Raw genomic sequence first — 16723 nt, 5'->3', positions numbered from 1 at the left:
GTGAGGGAAGCACACAAGCCTATGGGAATTAGCATGCATATAGATTGGGTCCACTTCCTGGTGGGGCTGGGTTGTGGTCCGGCCACCTAGCCACTCCCCACAGTGTTGGGGTGGGACGGTTTCCGCGTCACGCTGGGGGAGACACCGGCCATGTCAGGATGCCAGGTGGCCAATCAGGTTGCTTGGTGCCATGGCCGGGGACGATTTAAGCCTTGGCACGATTCTGAGGCAGCCTCGCACCACTTGGTTTCCGCCTACCTCATAGCAATCATCACAACTTTGTAAGGTTTGGCGGTTAGGCATTGGAATAGTGGTGTGGGGGGGATGGGAGGTGCGGCCACCACCTGCCCCTCCATGCTCTAGGGTATTCCGTTAAAGGAATATGGGGGTGTGGTTTTCGTCTGAAGTCCGGGGAGCAGCTAGGGCCATGCCACGACCCCAGCAGGAACCCAGGGGGGCTCTAGCTGATCCACATCGTCGGGGCTCCCCCTACTGGAGGTTTACCCTTACCAGACTTCCTGCAAGGTGGGCAGGAATCAGATATAGTCTGTTGATGCCAGTGCCTAAGCCAATACCGCTCACATTCTGTAACCAATAAAGCTGTGGCCTAAATTTTGCCCATTAACATTTAACCTAAAATTATGTGTCCTTGTGCCTTTATTCTCCTGGGGGTGGCTTGGGGGGCCTTGACACACAACAGAAAACCATGGATTATTGTTAAACAAAACAGGACTAATCATATGAAACTGCTTGGAGTTATTCTGATGCATGCCTATCTTAATGCTCATTTCCATTACTCAAACCACTTGACAAAAAAATGACAGTCCTAAACCAATTTGAAATACTCCCCACAAAATGTTCTGCATGCCAATCACTTTGGAAAGCAACTTTCTAATCTACCTTGCTAATTGGTGGGGTGTTTTTGTTTGCTTTGCTTAGAATTGGAATATTTTTTTTAATGAGCAACATTTATTCCCTTTGGTCAGAGATGAACTGAAGGTGTGAGATCCCACACTCTGGATCACCAGGTCTCAGAACTATCCTCAAGGATAATGTTGTTGCTGTTATAAAAAATTGACACCGCATTATATGCAGCATGCAATTCTTGGCATTTTGCTGATTGCCTTAAAATACATTCCAGGGTTTCTACTTCCCCAGATCTGCACTGATATAGTGCTCTCATGTGGTGAATTTCCACCTCCAGGCGTGCACTGGTGTTATGTTAATACCGTTGAAACTGACTGATCCAGAGGACTGCTCTCTGAATAGATCTCTACAATGAAAAGCCAACCTATTGTCATGGTTTATTCCACTTTGCTTAACGTGGAACACTCAAATCTATAAAGGGAATAAACCTATAAACTGCAGTGTTTTAACACCACCACGCCAACTTCCAGCCAAAATAATTCACTTTAACAGAACTTCTGATTGCAGCACACAGCCTGCACCCCCTCCCACAGGGACACTTAGCCTCTAACAAGGTGAAGAATTTTATAGGTGGCCTTACACCAAAGCTTTCAGATTCAATGCTCTAGTCTTCTTATCTTCTTTCCCTCCACCTTTACTCCCAGCTCAGTGACTGTAACTGTCAGGAAAGCAAAGACCAGCTCGATCAACATGTCATTTGATTCACGTAGCCAGCCAATGAGTATCTGGGAGAAGGGAGGAGCTTGCTATCGAAGGGACTCTTCACAAGTGAACAGTTAAAATAGCCAAGGCAGACATATACACATATCTGTATATACATATATACACACACACACTTCTTTTCTCTCAGTGCCTTTATGCTTTTGAGTCTGAAAGGACATCTCTCTCTCTCTCTCTCTCTCTCTCTCTCTCTCTCTCTCTCTCTGTCTCCCTCCTACCCCCAGCACTTTCACCCCATAATTTCTCTCTTTCTCTCTATTGCTCTATCTCTCTGTTCTGTTCTGTCCCATTTTTACTTGGAAAAGTGAGCCATCTGAAACAAGAAAATCTTGGACAATCTAGGTCAGACTGGAGCCGGGAAAGAGATTCTTCATCCACTATACCCGCAATGGATTGGATCACAAACATATCTTCAGGTGTCTACCAAACAGAGGATGAAGTGGAGCCACTGATTAGAAGATACCTAAACAGCACTGAGGACTACCTTACCTTTTTATATGGACCCAGACGGAGCCATTTGTTCCTGCCTATGACTTGGATATATGCTTCGATTTTCCTAGTTGGAGTGTCGGGCAACCTTTTAGTGTGCCTGGTGATTCTCAGGCACCGCAACATGAAAACGCCCACTAACTACTATCTCTTCAGCCTTGCCATTTCCGACCTGCTGGTCCTGCTCTGCGGGATGCCCTTGGAAGTCTACGAAATGTGGAGCAACTACCCCTTCTTGTTTGGATTGGCTGGGTGCTATTTCAAGACGGCTCTCTTTGAGACGGTGTGCTTCGCCTCCATCCTGAACGTCACCACAGTCAGCATAGAGCGGTATGTGGCCATCATGCACCCCTTCCGAGCCAAGCTGAAGAGCACCAGGCGACGCGCTTTGAGGATCATCATTGCCCTGTGGCTCCTGTCTGTCCTCTTCTCTCTTCCCAACACCAGCACCCATGGCATCGTACTGCAGTATTTCCCAAATCACACAGAAGTCCCTGGCTCAGCAACGTGTGCTGTGGTTCAGCCCATGTGGATCTACAACTGTATCATCCAGTTAAGCTCCTTCCTCTTTTACGTGCTGCCAATGAGTGTCATCAGTGTGCTCTACTGCCTGATGGGGATGAAAGTGAGTCCTGCACTCTCTTTTTGTGTAACTTTCTTTAATGATCCATCTCATCTTAAATCATCTCCTCCTGTACTTTAAATTGTTTAAAATTGAGCCTCTACTGGCTTACCATTATCTTTCTGGCAATGCAACAGAAGTTTAGATTCTGCCATGTGGAAGTAATGCTTCGGACATTCACTTCCCATAACCATTCATTGCCCAATAATTAATGGAAACCCATTTACCCAACCTATTTATGACTTTTAAAAATCACACACATATCTTCTTCCAGCACTCTTGCAACTCCTATTTCATCCTCACCCTTTTTCACATTTGCAAAAGGATCCACGTGTAAGTTTGCTTTTTTAATCAACATTTAGCCAGTGCATGCTGATTAAGAATAAAAGTGCACTCAGTCTAAGAATATTCAGTACTTTTCATCTTTTTCTTGTAGCCTAATCTTAAACAGGCTTATTCAGAAATAAGTCCCACTGAACTCAATATTGCCTAGGAATAAGATCACACAAGCATACCACATCACTGTACACTTTCACATGTGCACTTTTCAAGAAGGTAGAAAGAAGATCATCTAAAGACTAATAATAAAACAACTGGCATGGATGCTAGAAAAAGAAATACCTGAGCTGAATAAACAAACCACAATGGTTCTGCTAAGTTTGCATTATCAATCACTCTCCTTCTTTACTGTTTGATTATTGCCACAAAATGATTCCCTCTGCCCTCATACAGGCAGGAAGTTATTATTTCAAAGGGATCCTACAGAAATTGTTTAATCAAAACCCACCATAAGGCTGGCTTGGTGTTTTACAACAGCATCAGACACTTTTCAGATAATAATCCATTTGAAATGAAGTCACTTCTTGTGTTACAGGAAAAACCCACTAGGTCAAACCTTACACCAAATCCACAGTTAGGAGCTTTTCAGACGATTTGAAAAGGATTTTGCTTACCATTTCAGCCTTTTATATACAGATGCTTTATTCTTTATGGCGTATGCTCTTCCATTATGATATATTCTTCTGGCTTCATTCACAAAAGGCAACAGCAGTGGAATCATTGATCTAAACGTCACCTTTTGTGTTGATGCTGGTTCTGTAAGATTAAGGTACACATAAGTAGGGATCAATCCTATTATGTATGAAAGTATTGTTTTCCTTGCATGTCCAGTATCAAATTCATCCTGCACAGGCTTTCATCCTGACCTGTTCTGTGTGGAACAGGAAAATATGCCATTTCATTCAGAAAGAGAAGATAACACTTTGATTGTGGACTAAGATAATCACACAGAGTGCGACGTTTCTCTCTCTCTCTCTCTCTCTCTCTCTCTCACACACACACACACACACACACACACACCCTAGCACCATATTTGTGTCCATTATATTCTGTTTCACAAGCTTCTCTCTTTCTCTCTAATTGTGAGGATTTGAATGCAAAGAAGACACGAGATCCTGAAACCTTAGTGGGAAAGTAGGATTTCTTTAACCTGCAAGAACCCTGAAAGCTTTAAAAGCTAGATTGAGAGTAGGGATGGGGTAGAAGTTCAGTTCAGTTTGCATTTAAGGTGAACTTATCTGATTCACACTTTCTGAAACAATACATGAAGTGAAGCAGGAAAAAAATGCACCTCTCTTAATTTTGCAATGCAGATTCTCCAGGCAAGCAATGTGCACAAAAATGCATATATTAGTGAATGGTGCTCCAGACCCCTTCTAATTCTGTAATTCTATGATTCTAAATAGCATGCAAAAATGCATTATGTTACAGAAAACTGCTGTGCTGAAATGTGCATATTAGGGGAGGCTGTAAGATCTGAGGCTGCTGAATAGACTCTTGGGTTGAGGTATTGTTTGGGGGGGTTACTGAGGGGAGGGTTGTTGCTGTTGGTTTTCTTGTATCTTTATTTTTGGATCTTGTGATTTATATGGAAATTGTTCAGTTTCGTTGTATGTTTTTGGTGTTTTGTTTATTGTTTATGACTACTTTTGTTACGTTTGTAATTTTGTGATTGTTTTTTCATGTTGCAAGCCACCTTGAGGATGGTTTGAACTGTGGAAAGGCGGCACACAGATCTGTGTGCGAATTCACATGAGGATATTTGGTTAAAGCAAAAATGCAAAGTGACATGGGAATGTGGAGAACTGAATTGAAGAATGGGAAAACAAGAAACTGAAAGTGACAGATTTCCCCTTGTTGACATAGCCCCTTCTGTAATAGTCATGTTCTAGTTGAGTTATGGAAGATTCTGACCCAAGCTACCTGATTTTACAGTTATGCCCAGGAAAAAACAGGGAATATTTGTGGTAGGCGCAGCAATTTGTATTCCAGGTTGGAAAAAAGTGAAGTAACCTTACACAACTTTCTTCACCCATGTCCACCAGAAGTTAGGGCTGGGGGTTTTCCCCTTTGGTGATTTGGAGAGAGCCAAGCTAAATGAGATGCTATGTGTCAGCCTGATTTTTGTTCTTTAAATAGCAGTCATGGGAACTCCACTGAATCATAGAATCACGATTGTACACAAAATAATGTGTACGAAAATGCATATACTAAGGCATCCTTAGCTAGCAGGACCAGTGGTCAGAGATGTAGACCAACAACAGGTGGAGACCAAAGTTTGAGAAACACTGTGCTGAGGTAAAGTGTCCATAAAAATGCATTTATTAGTGAATATAATGCACAAAAAATACTTTCTATGTGGGGAAATTTGCAAAAATGTGCATATTAGGCAAAAAAAACCATGCAAAATTGTGTATATTCAGAGAAACTGGCAATAAAATGTCGACTGATTTTCATGAGGACTTAAAAATACCCAACCTCACACTGATGTGTCAATGTGGAGAACTGAACTTAAGATTTGAAAAATGAAAAACTGAGAGAAACCAAAATTGACAGATTTGTCTATCCCTAGTAATCACTCATTCCCCACCAGCATGCTCTAGCATTCAACACACAATGCTTCCATTAATTAGCGGAGGTTGGGGGGGGGGACAGAAGGACAGAAAGCCTTTCAACATACAGCTCTCAATCATTTAGAAACTAATTGCAAATGAGTTATTTTCCTCCACTGGCAGAAAAACAAAGCGATGCTGACAATCTCAGTAAACTTATAGGGAAGGAAGAAGGCATGAGTTCTGCATTTAGAACTTTTGCTAATCAGCAACATTGGTATCCCAGGACATTATGTAACAGGATTAGGGCTGGTTGCCATTTCCTTGATTATTCCATTATTGATCATGCCATTTGCTAAATAGGAAAATGCATTGAAAAGTGTGAGTTGAACAAATGACTAACAGAAACATGCATAAACACCCTACAAGCAAATCAGGATGCATGCTCATTTTTTTATATCCTCCTGGCAAAGAAATCAGAATCTAACCAGTAGCAGTAGGTGGGGCAGAGCAGGGTGGTGTGGCGTTGCTCACCTGGCTTCCCAAAATAGAGGTTGCTACTGCGAGATGAGCGCCACAACCCCAGAGTCGTCCGTGACTGGACCAAATGGTCAGGGGTCCCTTTACCTTTTTACTGGTATCTGATAGGGATATGGGAAGGGGTGCAACAGCAGAGAGGTCAGTTTGGTGCTGGCACAGTGGCAGAGACAATCCAATACTTATTCTGCTGTACCTCCATTGCATCCCTGCTTCCTAACCTAGCCTTGACCTCTCTCCCTCTGTTACCAACAGTGACCCCCACACTGGGAAACCAGGTGAGCAACACTGCCCTACCCCATTCTGCTCTGCCAATCACTACCAGATTTATTCTAACCCTTACATAAGCTTTGCCCAGTAAATAGGTCATCTGGATGATCCCTAAGTGCATTAGTGATTTCCATGAGATCGTACACATTGTTACTACAAAGATATTTCTGATGCAATTCATGAAACTGAAATCCAAGTCAATTTGTTTCAGACCTCAGAAATAGTCAATTTACACTGCAATTCCATGGAAGTCCCAATGTGTTCATAGCAGTAGGTATGTTTATGATTGCACCCTTAAGTGTAAGTGTACAATCGTTGGAATCCCACCAGCTTCATGCGACTTTATTCAGCTAGTGGCATGATAGAAGTTTTAAACTGTGAATATTATAGATCCCAAGAGTTTTGCTGCAAGGAATGCAGAGTAATAATAAAAAAGTCATATAGTATTCGCAAATGCCTGAAGGTTAATTGCAATATGGGACTATGTTTTTATTTAATAAATATGTAGGCAAAAAGATAATTTTTCCTATGGAGCATTTTTCAAGTTTATTGCCATGCTACCACAATAAATACTCCATGGCTTTTGCTGGGGTGAAAAAAAACCTTTCAGGCAGAAAAGGCTGACTCATGTAGCAAAAATAGCAGCCATTAGTTGCTTTGCATGTTAAAGCAGTAAAAATATATTACCAAACAGAAATGAATTTTTAGTATATTAAACACTGGAAGACCGTGATGAGTTGATAAATGACAGAAATGATTTCATATTGACCATAGCTTAAAAGCTCATAAAAGAGCTTTTATGAGCAATAAATCCTATAGCATAAAGCAGGTGGAGACAAAGACAGAGCCCACAGAAATCATGGGAAACCTATATTGTGCTTCCAGACAAGAGGCTTATCTACACTTCTTTTTAGCCATTTTTTGAAAGTGCAGCTTTACTTTACAGTATTCTGCCTATTAGATCCAGCTGCCTTCTTGCTAAAAGCTACAGAATGTTTTGCTTTCCAAGCTATTAATTAAAAACACTTATTGCAAAACTCAATAAGAATGCCTTACCATCTGATTAGTAATTAATAACCATTAGTAATAGCTAATAAATGTCTTTCTATTGCACCTTGTTTTTGCTCAAGTATTCTCGTAGGTATTAGGTAGGATTTGAGCATATGTTTAAATTTGATTTGGTTTTGTAATAGATCACAGCTACATGGTGGGCGTGATTCAGAATAAAATTAGTTGTGATGAATATTGCAATCCTGGAGTGCTGATATGGATCTTATACCAGTCATAGGGTTGGGTCAAGACTGGTCCTACAATGGTCCCTGGGAAGGTGTCCTGAAGTATGTTTTAGAATACCACTTCTGAGGGTAGACACCTTGGTCTGACCTTGGAAGAAGATATGTGGCCTTCTCTCTGCTGTGGCAGAAACCTCAGTCACCCTTCCCTTGCCAATGTCTGAGATCCATTGGGGGGGCGCGGTTAGAATCTCCAAGTGGTGAATATCAGGGTGCACATGATACAACTGTACCAGAAAGTAGCATGAGCCCAGCAAGGCATTGGCAAATGATGGTTCATTTTCCTTTTGTTTTCCTCTCTCCCGTTCTGGATTACCACCTTCATTAGTTAAACTGAGTCTAGCTACACCCACAATCAATGGTGCATAGAAACATGCTTAGAACCAGGTTTTAAGGCCCATTGGAAATATAAAACTGATTTAAAATCAAACCAAACTTCTGTATTGCAGTGTTGCTGTTCTCAGCAGCTTTTGGTGGTGATATACATAAGAGAGGCAGGATAGAAATTAAAATAACAAATGAACAATAAGAATAAATAAATTCTATTTGCTCATGCATGTTTGTACCCCACTTTCACCAGAGGTTTCATAGAGGCAAGATATTCTAGGATGGGTTTTTCCCCACTCAGATCTCCTTTGTGTCCTCCACCATCCCCTGCTATACACTCATTTTTTCAAGCACCATGGAAAAGGTTAAGTGTAAGTACATCTTTCTGTATTGGAAAGAAATGAAGTTTAAAAAGCACAGAACAGATGCCTCTGCAATCCATTCACCAGAAAATAAAATGCATACAGGATCTTGGACAGGGATTTTCACACTTTCTTATAATGCATCTCATTCAGCTAAAGAAATAATAATTTAAACAGCAATCTGAACTTGTTCAAACCATAATCTCTTGCCATTAAATTCAGAATTGAGCTAAACCTTTTCATTTTTTGCTTTTCTTTGGCTGGAGTTGAATCCAGGCTAATTTAATAGCATTCAGTTCCTATTAGTCATTACTAACTTTACAATAGCTTCAGTAGAACCCTCAGTCCAAGTAACATAGTCTGGACCCAACCCATTGTGGCAGTATAAAGTGAATTTTATTTTCATTTTCAAAAATTACTTGCCACCACATCAATAAGAGGATTGTGGGAAGCAGGGGATATTAGTTTTACCGGTTCTGTAAATTTTATTGCATTTAGCTAACTCCTGAAACTAAAGCTCCATTCAGACATTGGAATCCAATTTGCAGGGATGAGTCTGCTATTTCTGCCCCCTTTTGCCAGCACCCTTCATGAACCAGAGGCATAACTCCTGAATTGGGGAGCCTCTCCCCCCCCCCCCAGTCCTGTAGACTTAGAACCTTGCATGATTTAGAACCTTGAGAGGAATGGGCTTCTGACTGAAGATGATTGTTTATGACTCAGTAAGGTGATGAAGATGGTAATGGGCAGGGCAGAGCTAGCCTGCTCACCCCTCCTCTCTCTCAAATGATTCTGATCACATGTGGGATTGGAACACCCCAATGGAATTAGAGCTCACATCCTTGGTAGGAAGTTCGTGTTCATGGAACATTGTCATTCTTCTTACATGCAGTTTTAGAATATATTTGATATGGTGCTTCTTATTGCTCTCCCTTCTTCTATTCCTTATCAATTTGGGGGTGTTGTTTTTGCTTAACTTGGCTTTCAGCTGTTGGTCTGAGTTTTTTTGAATACTTTTGCACGTTCTACACATGCGATGCCCCTTTCCCTGAGTTCATTGTCTTTATCTTGTTAATAAGATTCTGTGTGACACTAGTGATGTGGAGCACAAATTGGCACAATAAACCTCTGGTTCTTTCTGAGCTAATGAACTGCTGGAGGAGGTGAAGATCCCAGTTCGCTGACAGTCATTTTCAAAGTACCAGAAAATGGCTTTCTTGGCTTCTCTCTGTTTCTCCTGGCGTTCAGAGTTCTCTTTCTTTCTAAGACTTTTTGACAGCACTTTAGTAATTAAAAGGGTAGCTTTCTTAACAAGCCTTATTTCACTGCAAATCAACGATATCCTAGGCAAGAAATAGTATAGCACATCAATACATGATAACTTTCTTTTGAAATCTCCAGAGCTGATGAATACACATACAGGGTTACCAAAGAACCCACCCACTCCCCATTTCTGGTGCCAAGCTGATGTCCATGGATTAAAAACAAAGAAATAAACTAAACTCCATATATATAACACCAGTGGTTCTGGCAAGCAAAGGAGTTCAAATTTAATGTTGCCATGAGCCTTCAGCATGCTTGCTTTCTCTGCTTACCTCTATGGGCGGAACACCCCTATTTTCTTGGCTGTACATGTTGCAGAACTGGACATTTGTGCCTGTTGTGGACTGGACAAGATTCCATCGGAAGAACTTTCTGACAGTAAGAGCTGTTCAACAGTGGAACAGACTCCCATGAGATGTGGTGGACTCTCCTTCCATGAAGGTTTTTAAGCAGAGGTTGAATGGCCATCTGTCATGCATTATTTAGCTGAGATGCCTGCATTGCAGAGGGTTGGGCTAGAAGATGACGCTTAGGGTCCCTTCCAACTCTACATTTCTAGGAGTTGCTAACTTAGTGCCTCCAGATGTTGCTGCAAGTTCAATCAGCCCCTGCTAGCATGACCAATAGTCAGGAATAATGGAAACTGAAGTCCAACAATGTCTGATTATCTCTGCAATATCCTTAATTGTACACTACAGGCGATCTTAACTGTACACTACACAGTATTCCAAATGTGGTCATGCTTGTTTTTCTATATGTTGTTTTATCTTTAACAATACTTTCCACCAGTTTTTCCAGGACAGACTGATTTTCACTGATGTTGTTAGATCCATTCCTACAGCAATGTTTCCTGACTTTTTCTCCTCCAATTACCAGCTGAGAGGAGACTGTTCTTTGGAAGTAGATGAAATGGGAATTAATGTTAAAAGACCATCCAGAAAGTCTGTCACTAAGATGTTATGTAAGTAACAAATTTGTGCTTTGCATTATGAATGAATGTGAGGCAGGCCAATGTATGATAATGTATTTTAGGATAAGGTTACCAGACGTCCCTATTTCCCGGGGACATTTCCCAGATGGCAGTCAAACGTGGCAATCCCTATTCGCACTGCGTCCCTGCACTTTTAATCAGAGATGCAGAGTATGTATGTACAGTGTATTTCAGGAACCAAGCCCGCAACCCTGTACTACTAACCAGGGAGTAAGTCCCATCAAATTCAATGAGGTTCATTGTTTAGTACAAGGGTAGTCAACCTTTTTATACCTACCACCAACTAATATATCTTTCTTGATAGTAAAATTTCCTTACCGCCCACCAGTGCTCGATGGAAGGAAGATTCAGCTTGTGCCGTAGAACCTCCTACCGCCCACCTGGAATCCTGAAACGCCCACTAGTGGGCAGTAGGGACCAGGTTGACAGTCCCTGGCTTAGTAGTTGTACATTGGGTTGCCGTGAACCAGGACTTTCCACTTCTGCTTGTGATTAATTTTGAAAAAGAACTTGGAAGCTTCCAAGCAAAGAACTGTACAAAGCAATTTTAACCTCTTTCATACATGAATAATTATTAGTTTAGCAACAGCAACAATAGTGTCACTATATCTTGCCCAAGGCAACCCAAAGTGACTTACAACCAATGAATACATCTGGAAAGCATTATGCATGTGTCTGTCTTGATACCATTAGGTGCAAGACTCCTTTAGGACTCTTGCACCTGTGGGTGAGATAGATCTGGTGTCTATGCAGGCACACAACTGATTTTTTTCAAATCTTCATGTAGGCTAAGCTCACCAACAGATACAGGAGTCCTGAGAGAGTCTTGCATCTCGTAGTTACATTATGTGGCAGATGCTAAAATAGGGATGGGGAAGAATCTTAAATCAGTTTCCACTTACCAGTAAATGTGATTCACACTTCCCAAAACAATATGCTGTCATCCTGCGGCTAAGTAATATGTACATAAAAGCACGCAGCATGGTAAAGTGTGCATAAAAGGCATATATTTGTGAAAACAATATCCAAAGTGCATTATGTTAGGGAAAATGTTCATACTAAGATAAATTTGCCTAACATGCTGATGAATTTTCATGATGAATTCTTTTTAAATCACAAGCTGATGTGGATAACTGAACTTAATATTACCAAAAAGAGAAGAAAAAGAACGGTGAGAGACCAAAATTGACACATTTGCCCATTCCTCTGATGGAATAATAAAATGTCCCATGAGAAGCAGTGCCAGACCTTCAGTTTATACAGCCCCATCCAAATTTGCACTGGCAATGGCTTGTCTAGAGTTCACTTATTCTAAGTAGAATGTTAAATAAGAACCAGTCAAGTATTTATTTCCACTTGTAAAATAACACACTGATTTAAAATATATATCAATGACATACCGAAGCCTGTTATCAGTGTAGAATCAAACTTTTATTGTAAGCTAATTTCATCTTGTATGAGCAAAACAGAATGTTACAAATGGAAAAAAATATATTTCTGTTTGATTAAAGTGGGAAGCTTTCTGAAGTATTCGCTTTCTTGAATCACCTGGTTTGATGCAGTAAAATAGCAGCCTATATGTCTTGCTCTTCCCTCATTCTTCTCTCTCTGACAGTTGTCCTAGTAATCGTTTTCGGCATATGCTGGGCTCCGTTCCACACAGACCGACTCTTCTACAGCTTTGTCGTAAACTGGACAGAACCTCTTGCCAATATGTTCAACTTAATCCATGTGGTGTCAGGTAACTTTCTCTTTGTCTCACAGTTTGTTCAGCACAAGCAAAGCTTCCTAAAAGAAAACTCTGATGGTTATGTTCAGTCAGAATGACATAAAATGACCCTCTGATAAACCAATGAAAACTATAATTCAATAAACTGAGACTTGGAAAGAATGTTCTCCAGTGAACAGCAACTGCTGAATGAAAATGTGTTTTCTTCTTCTCTTCCACACTACAAAGGGCCATGGGTCAGGCAAAAGGCAGTAGCAGACAGTGGGGTGAAGTGGGGTGCTCACCTGACCTCTGGTCACCCGTGTTGCTGCTGCATACCAGGGCAGAGAGGTGGTGTGGTGGCAGGGTTGGTGCAGTGCAAATGCACTAACAGGAGCACAGAATTGGCTCCTCTGGTACATTTACAATGGGCTATCCTGGTATGCAGCAGTGATGCAGGTGACTGAAGTCAGGGCAGACTTTGGTCTTTCAAATTTCAGCAGCGCCCTGTGCTTGCCCCATCTCTTGTCTTCCATTTTGCTCTATCCATTGCTCAGGCTCCATGCTCAGTGCTGCAGAACTGGTCATGCTGCCCTAAACCCACCTCTGCTGAAGGTCCGATGATTGCCACCACTCCACTGTCCACTACTGGATGAAGGTTCCAGCCTTTCTTCCTCCAAAGTCTGTGCTCCTGTGCTCCTGTAGGTGGGGGAAGCATTATATTGCAAATCAATGCAAATACTCTCCCTCTCCCTCCATCCTTGATAGCTTAGATGTGACTTAAAGACCCATAATATAATTCTGTGCTAAGGTTCAGAAAACAGAGAAGGTGCAAAGGTGCCACAATGCTAGTTGCTTGGACCTGTATCTTTAAGAAAAGCATGACTTCTTAAGGCCATCGTGACCCACACTCAGCATTTTTACTCATAAAAATAAGCAAAACCCATTATTATTGCTACTAGGAGCCAGTGTGGTGTAGCAGTTAAGAGCGGTAGACTCGTAATCTGGTGAACCGGGTTCGCGTCTCCGCTCCTCCACATGCAGCTGCTGGGTGACCTTGGGCTAGTCACATTTCTTTGAAGTCTCTCAGCCTCACTCACCTCACAGAGTGTTTGTTGTGGGGAAGGAAGAGAAAGGAGAATGTTAGCCGCTTTGAGACTCTTTCGGGTAGTGATAAAGGGGGATATCAAATCCAAACTCTTCTTTTTCTTCTTCTACTAGACTATCTCTAATATAGATGGGATAATAAACAAAACGTTCTCTTTGCTGATTTCTCAGCCAAGCAAGGAATCTCATTAGAAAGTACAAGGAAGAAATAGATAGACAGATAGACAGATAGATGATAGATAGATAGATAGATAGATAGATAGATGATAGATAGATGATAGATACAAGATAGATAGATGATAGAAATTCTTGTTGTAGGTCCAAGGGTTTATAAGCACCTAATTATATTACTGCTGCAGACACAATGCAGATACATAGGGTGCAATAACCACCAGCCGAGCAACTCTAGTATTTAGTGGAAGTCCGTTATGATGGCTGAATACCGGATACACCACAACTATGACAGATGAACCCTGTTTGTGCTTCTTGCTTGTCTGAATGGAGGATAGAGTGCTGTGTGTAACAAAGCATTCATTGCTCCTTGCACTTTTGCCTCTGGCCCCAGTCATTGCTGGTATATGAGAAGGGGGGGGGGGGGAGGTTGCTCAGAAGGAAATGCGGCTCTCGAAGTTTCCCCACTCCAGCTTTAAATCACACACACACACTCCTTAATTTATATATAATTAGGCAGACCTGTCTTTGAAAGACACAGGTTTGCTATCAGCTGTCATGTGGTAATTTAGGTTGGTCCCAAGGTGTAGCAGATCATTTTCTTACAAGCTTTGAACATAACAGCTCCTTTCCCTTAACTGCTTTGTATTCAGACTGGAGCACTGTAATCTCTTTGACAGCACTGCAATAATTTTTGTCTTGGAGAACAAGTGCAGCTAATATATCTAAAAAACATTGCCTTTAATTAGGCAGAAACAGGGGCTGTAAATGCACCACCTGATAAGACTAGCCTTGTTCCTGTCAGCCAGTTAAGCTGAGCAGAGGAACTATAGCTCACAAGTTGTCTCCCTGTTTCTTTCTGCTGTTTCCCCTCTCCTAGGCATTTTCTTCTATCTGAGTTCTGCTGTTAACCCTATAATCTACAATTTGCTGTCCAGGCGTTTTAGGATGGCTTTCCTGAGTGTCATCTTTCCTCAGTGCAAACACTGGCACCCCAGACACACTACCAGTCGCCTCCCATCCCAGCGGAGCATCTTCATGCTTGGGGAACTCAATGTTGCAGGGTCTGCAGAAGAAAGAAGCCATCCATATCCGCAGAGGTCGTCTGTCTGCAGCTCTCACCTGTCTGGCGGTCTGTGACTAATGTGACCTTTGGATGTCCTCCCAGCCGCACGGGAGCTACTTATCCATGACCAGCTCTTGCACAGCTGAAAGATCATAAGAATGACCCAAGCGTATGTTTATTTCCTTTGAAATTGGCACGGTACCAGGAGGAGCAGGGCTCGTTCCGTGGGAGAGGCTACACAATCAGGCCCCAGCCACATGGTTTCCCAGCTGTGCAGGAGATGCTCGTGCATAAGGGCACCTTGTTGGATGCTGAAGGATGAGGCCCACATGAGAGATGTGAGGAGAAATAGAAATTACACTTCCTTTTGAGGAGACGGGGGCTTTGGGGAGCACCCTTTCACCCTACAAATTGTCTTTCTGTTGGTGTTCATTCTACAGCCTTCCCGGGTATCTATACTTCCAGAAAGTCCTCTTACGGCCTCATCTGGGCTTTCCTGTAAGTGTAAGAAGCTAGAGGAGGCACCTACCATGTCTTTGACAGTTGTTCACTGTTATTTTCCTTTTAACAAATCAGTGCGGAAAGTGAGTGTGTTTTTTAAGAAAGGAATGAATAAATAAAAGGAAGCTGTTCCTTTAAAAACAAAACCAGCAAGAGCACCAGTCTCAGACACCCGGTAGCCAGCTTCTGCAACTTCTGGTGCTTCAGTTAATTCCCAGGGGAAAGGCATCATGAGGTAACTCATGCCATGGAGCTATTAAGATCAAGTAGCACCAGCATCCAGAGAAGTTAGAGACTGCTGGAAGAAAGATTGAATAGAAAAAAGGTAAAAGACCCCCTGGACTTTTAAGTCCAGTCAAAGGCAAATATGGGGTTGCGGCACTCATCTCGCCTTCAGGCCAAGGGAGCCGGCGTTTGTCCACATACAGCTTTCTGGGTCATGTGGCCAGCATGACTAAACCGCTACTGGCGCAATGAGACACTGTGACGGAAACCAGAGTGCACGGAAACGCTGATTACCTCCCTGCCGCAGCAGTACCTATTTATCTACTTGCACTGGCATGCTTTCAGACTGCTAGGTTGGCAGGAGCTGGAAAAGAGCAACGGGAGCTTACCCTGTCACGGGGATTTGAAACGCCAACCACAGTGGTAGACCACAGAGTAGACCACAGTGCTACCCATGTCCCTATTGAATAGAAATAGATATATATGCACAGCACCTTCAGCCAGCTTGCAACAGTAAGGTAAGCTCAGTCCTGCATTCACCAGTGTTATAAATAAAAACTAAAGACCTTCTAAAGCACCTTGAAATGGGACAGAATGACAGAAGCTTCTTTCATGGAAGAAAATATAAATTTCAAGAGATCAGAGGACATTTTTGAGCACTGTATGAAACTTTATTCATTACACTACAATGACTGTCTCATTCCCTTATCCATATTCAGTAATTATTGTGATTCAAATCTATCCCTTCTTTTTTTAAAAAAAATTTAAAACATTCCTAAACTGTCCACCATCCTTTCAGGAAACCAAGGTTGGGATACAACATGTTCCAATACAACTAACAATAATAAAGCAACTGATAAGGTCACGTGATCAATTAAAATTTATGATAAGTAAATAAAAAAAATTCTGTCTGATGCCTAAAAGATTGCAGGGTAGATACTGGTAACAGTGGCAGAGTTAGCTGCATGGGTGCCCAGAACAGTGGCCATGCCGTGCACCCGGGGGTGGGGCGAGCTGCGGGGGAGGGGGGATCTGCCACACAGGGTGATTCATGGGGCGGTCGGCAGTGGCAGCAGGGTGATTGGTCGGGCAGGGCAATCCACCACGATCCGCTGGGTGGGGCGATCTACCACACAGGGCAATTGGCAGCAGAGTGATCCGCAGAGCACGGGGGCGGTGGGGCAAGCCCCCCAC

General features: G+C 42.2%; 1 protein-coding gene across 1 annotated transcript; it reads left to right on the top strand.

The window, feature by feature from the left end:
- The first annotated feature begins 1874 nt into the window (after nucleotides 1-1874).
- On the top strand, nucleotides 1875-16360 carry NMUR2 (neuromedin U receptor 2). Its single transcript, XM_080988717.1, has 4 exons — nucleotides 1875-2761; nucleotides 10637-10721; nucleotides 12367-12492; nucleotides 14618-16360. The coding sequence occupies exons 1-4, from the start codon at nucleotides 2036-2038 to the stop codon at nucleotides 14875-14877; spliced, it is 1197 nt and encodes a 398-aa protein (XP_080844843.1). The 5' UTR covers nucleotides 1875-2035; the 3' UTR covers nucleotides 14878-16360.
- Nucleotides 16361-16723: the final 363 nt, after the last annotated feature.

Source organism: Podarcis pityusensis, assembly GCF_964106645.2.
Source record: "Podarcis pityusensis genome assembly, chromosome: 2".
Lineage (NCBI taxonomy): Eukaryota > Metazoa > Chordata > Lepidosauria > Squamata > Lacertidae > Podarcis > Podarcis pityusensis.
The sequence above is the reverse complement of the archived record's forward strand: the minus strand, read 5'-3'. Positions and strand labels throughout refer to the sequence as shown.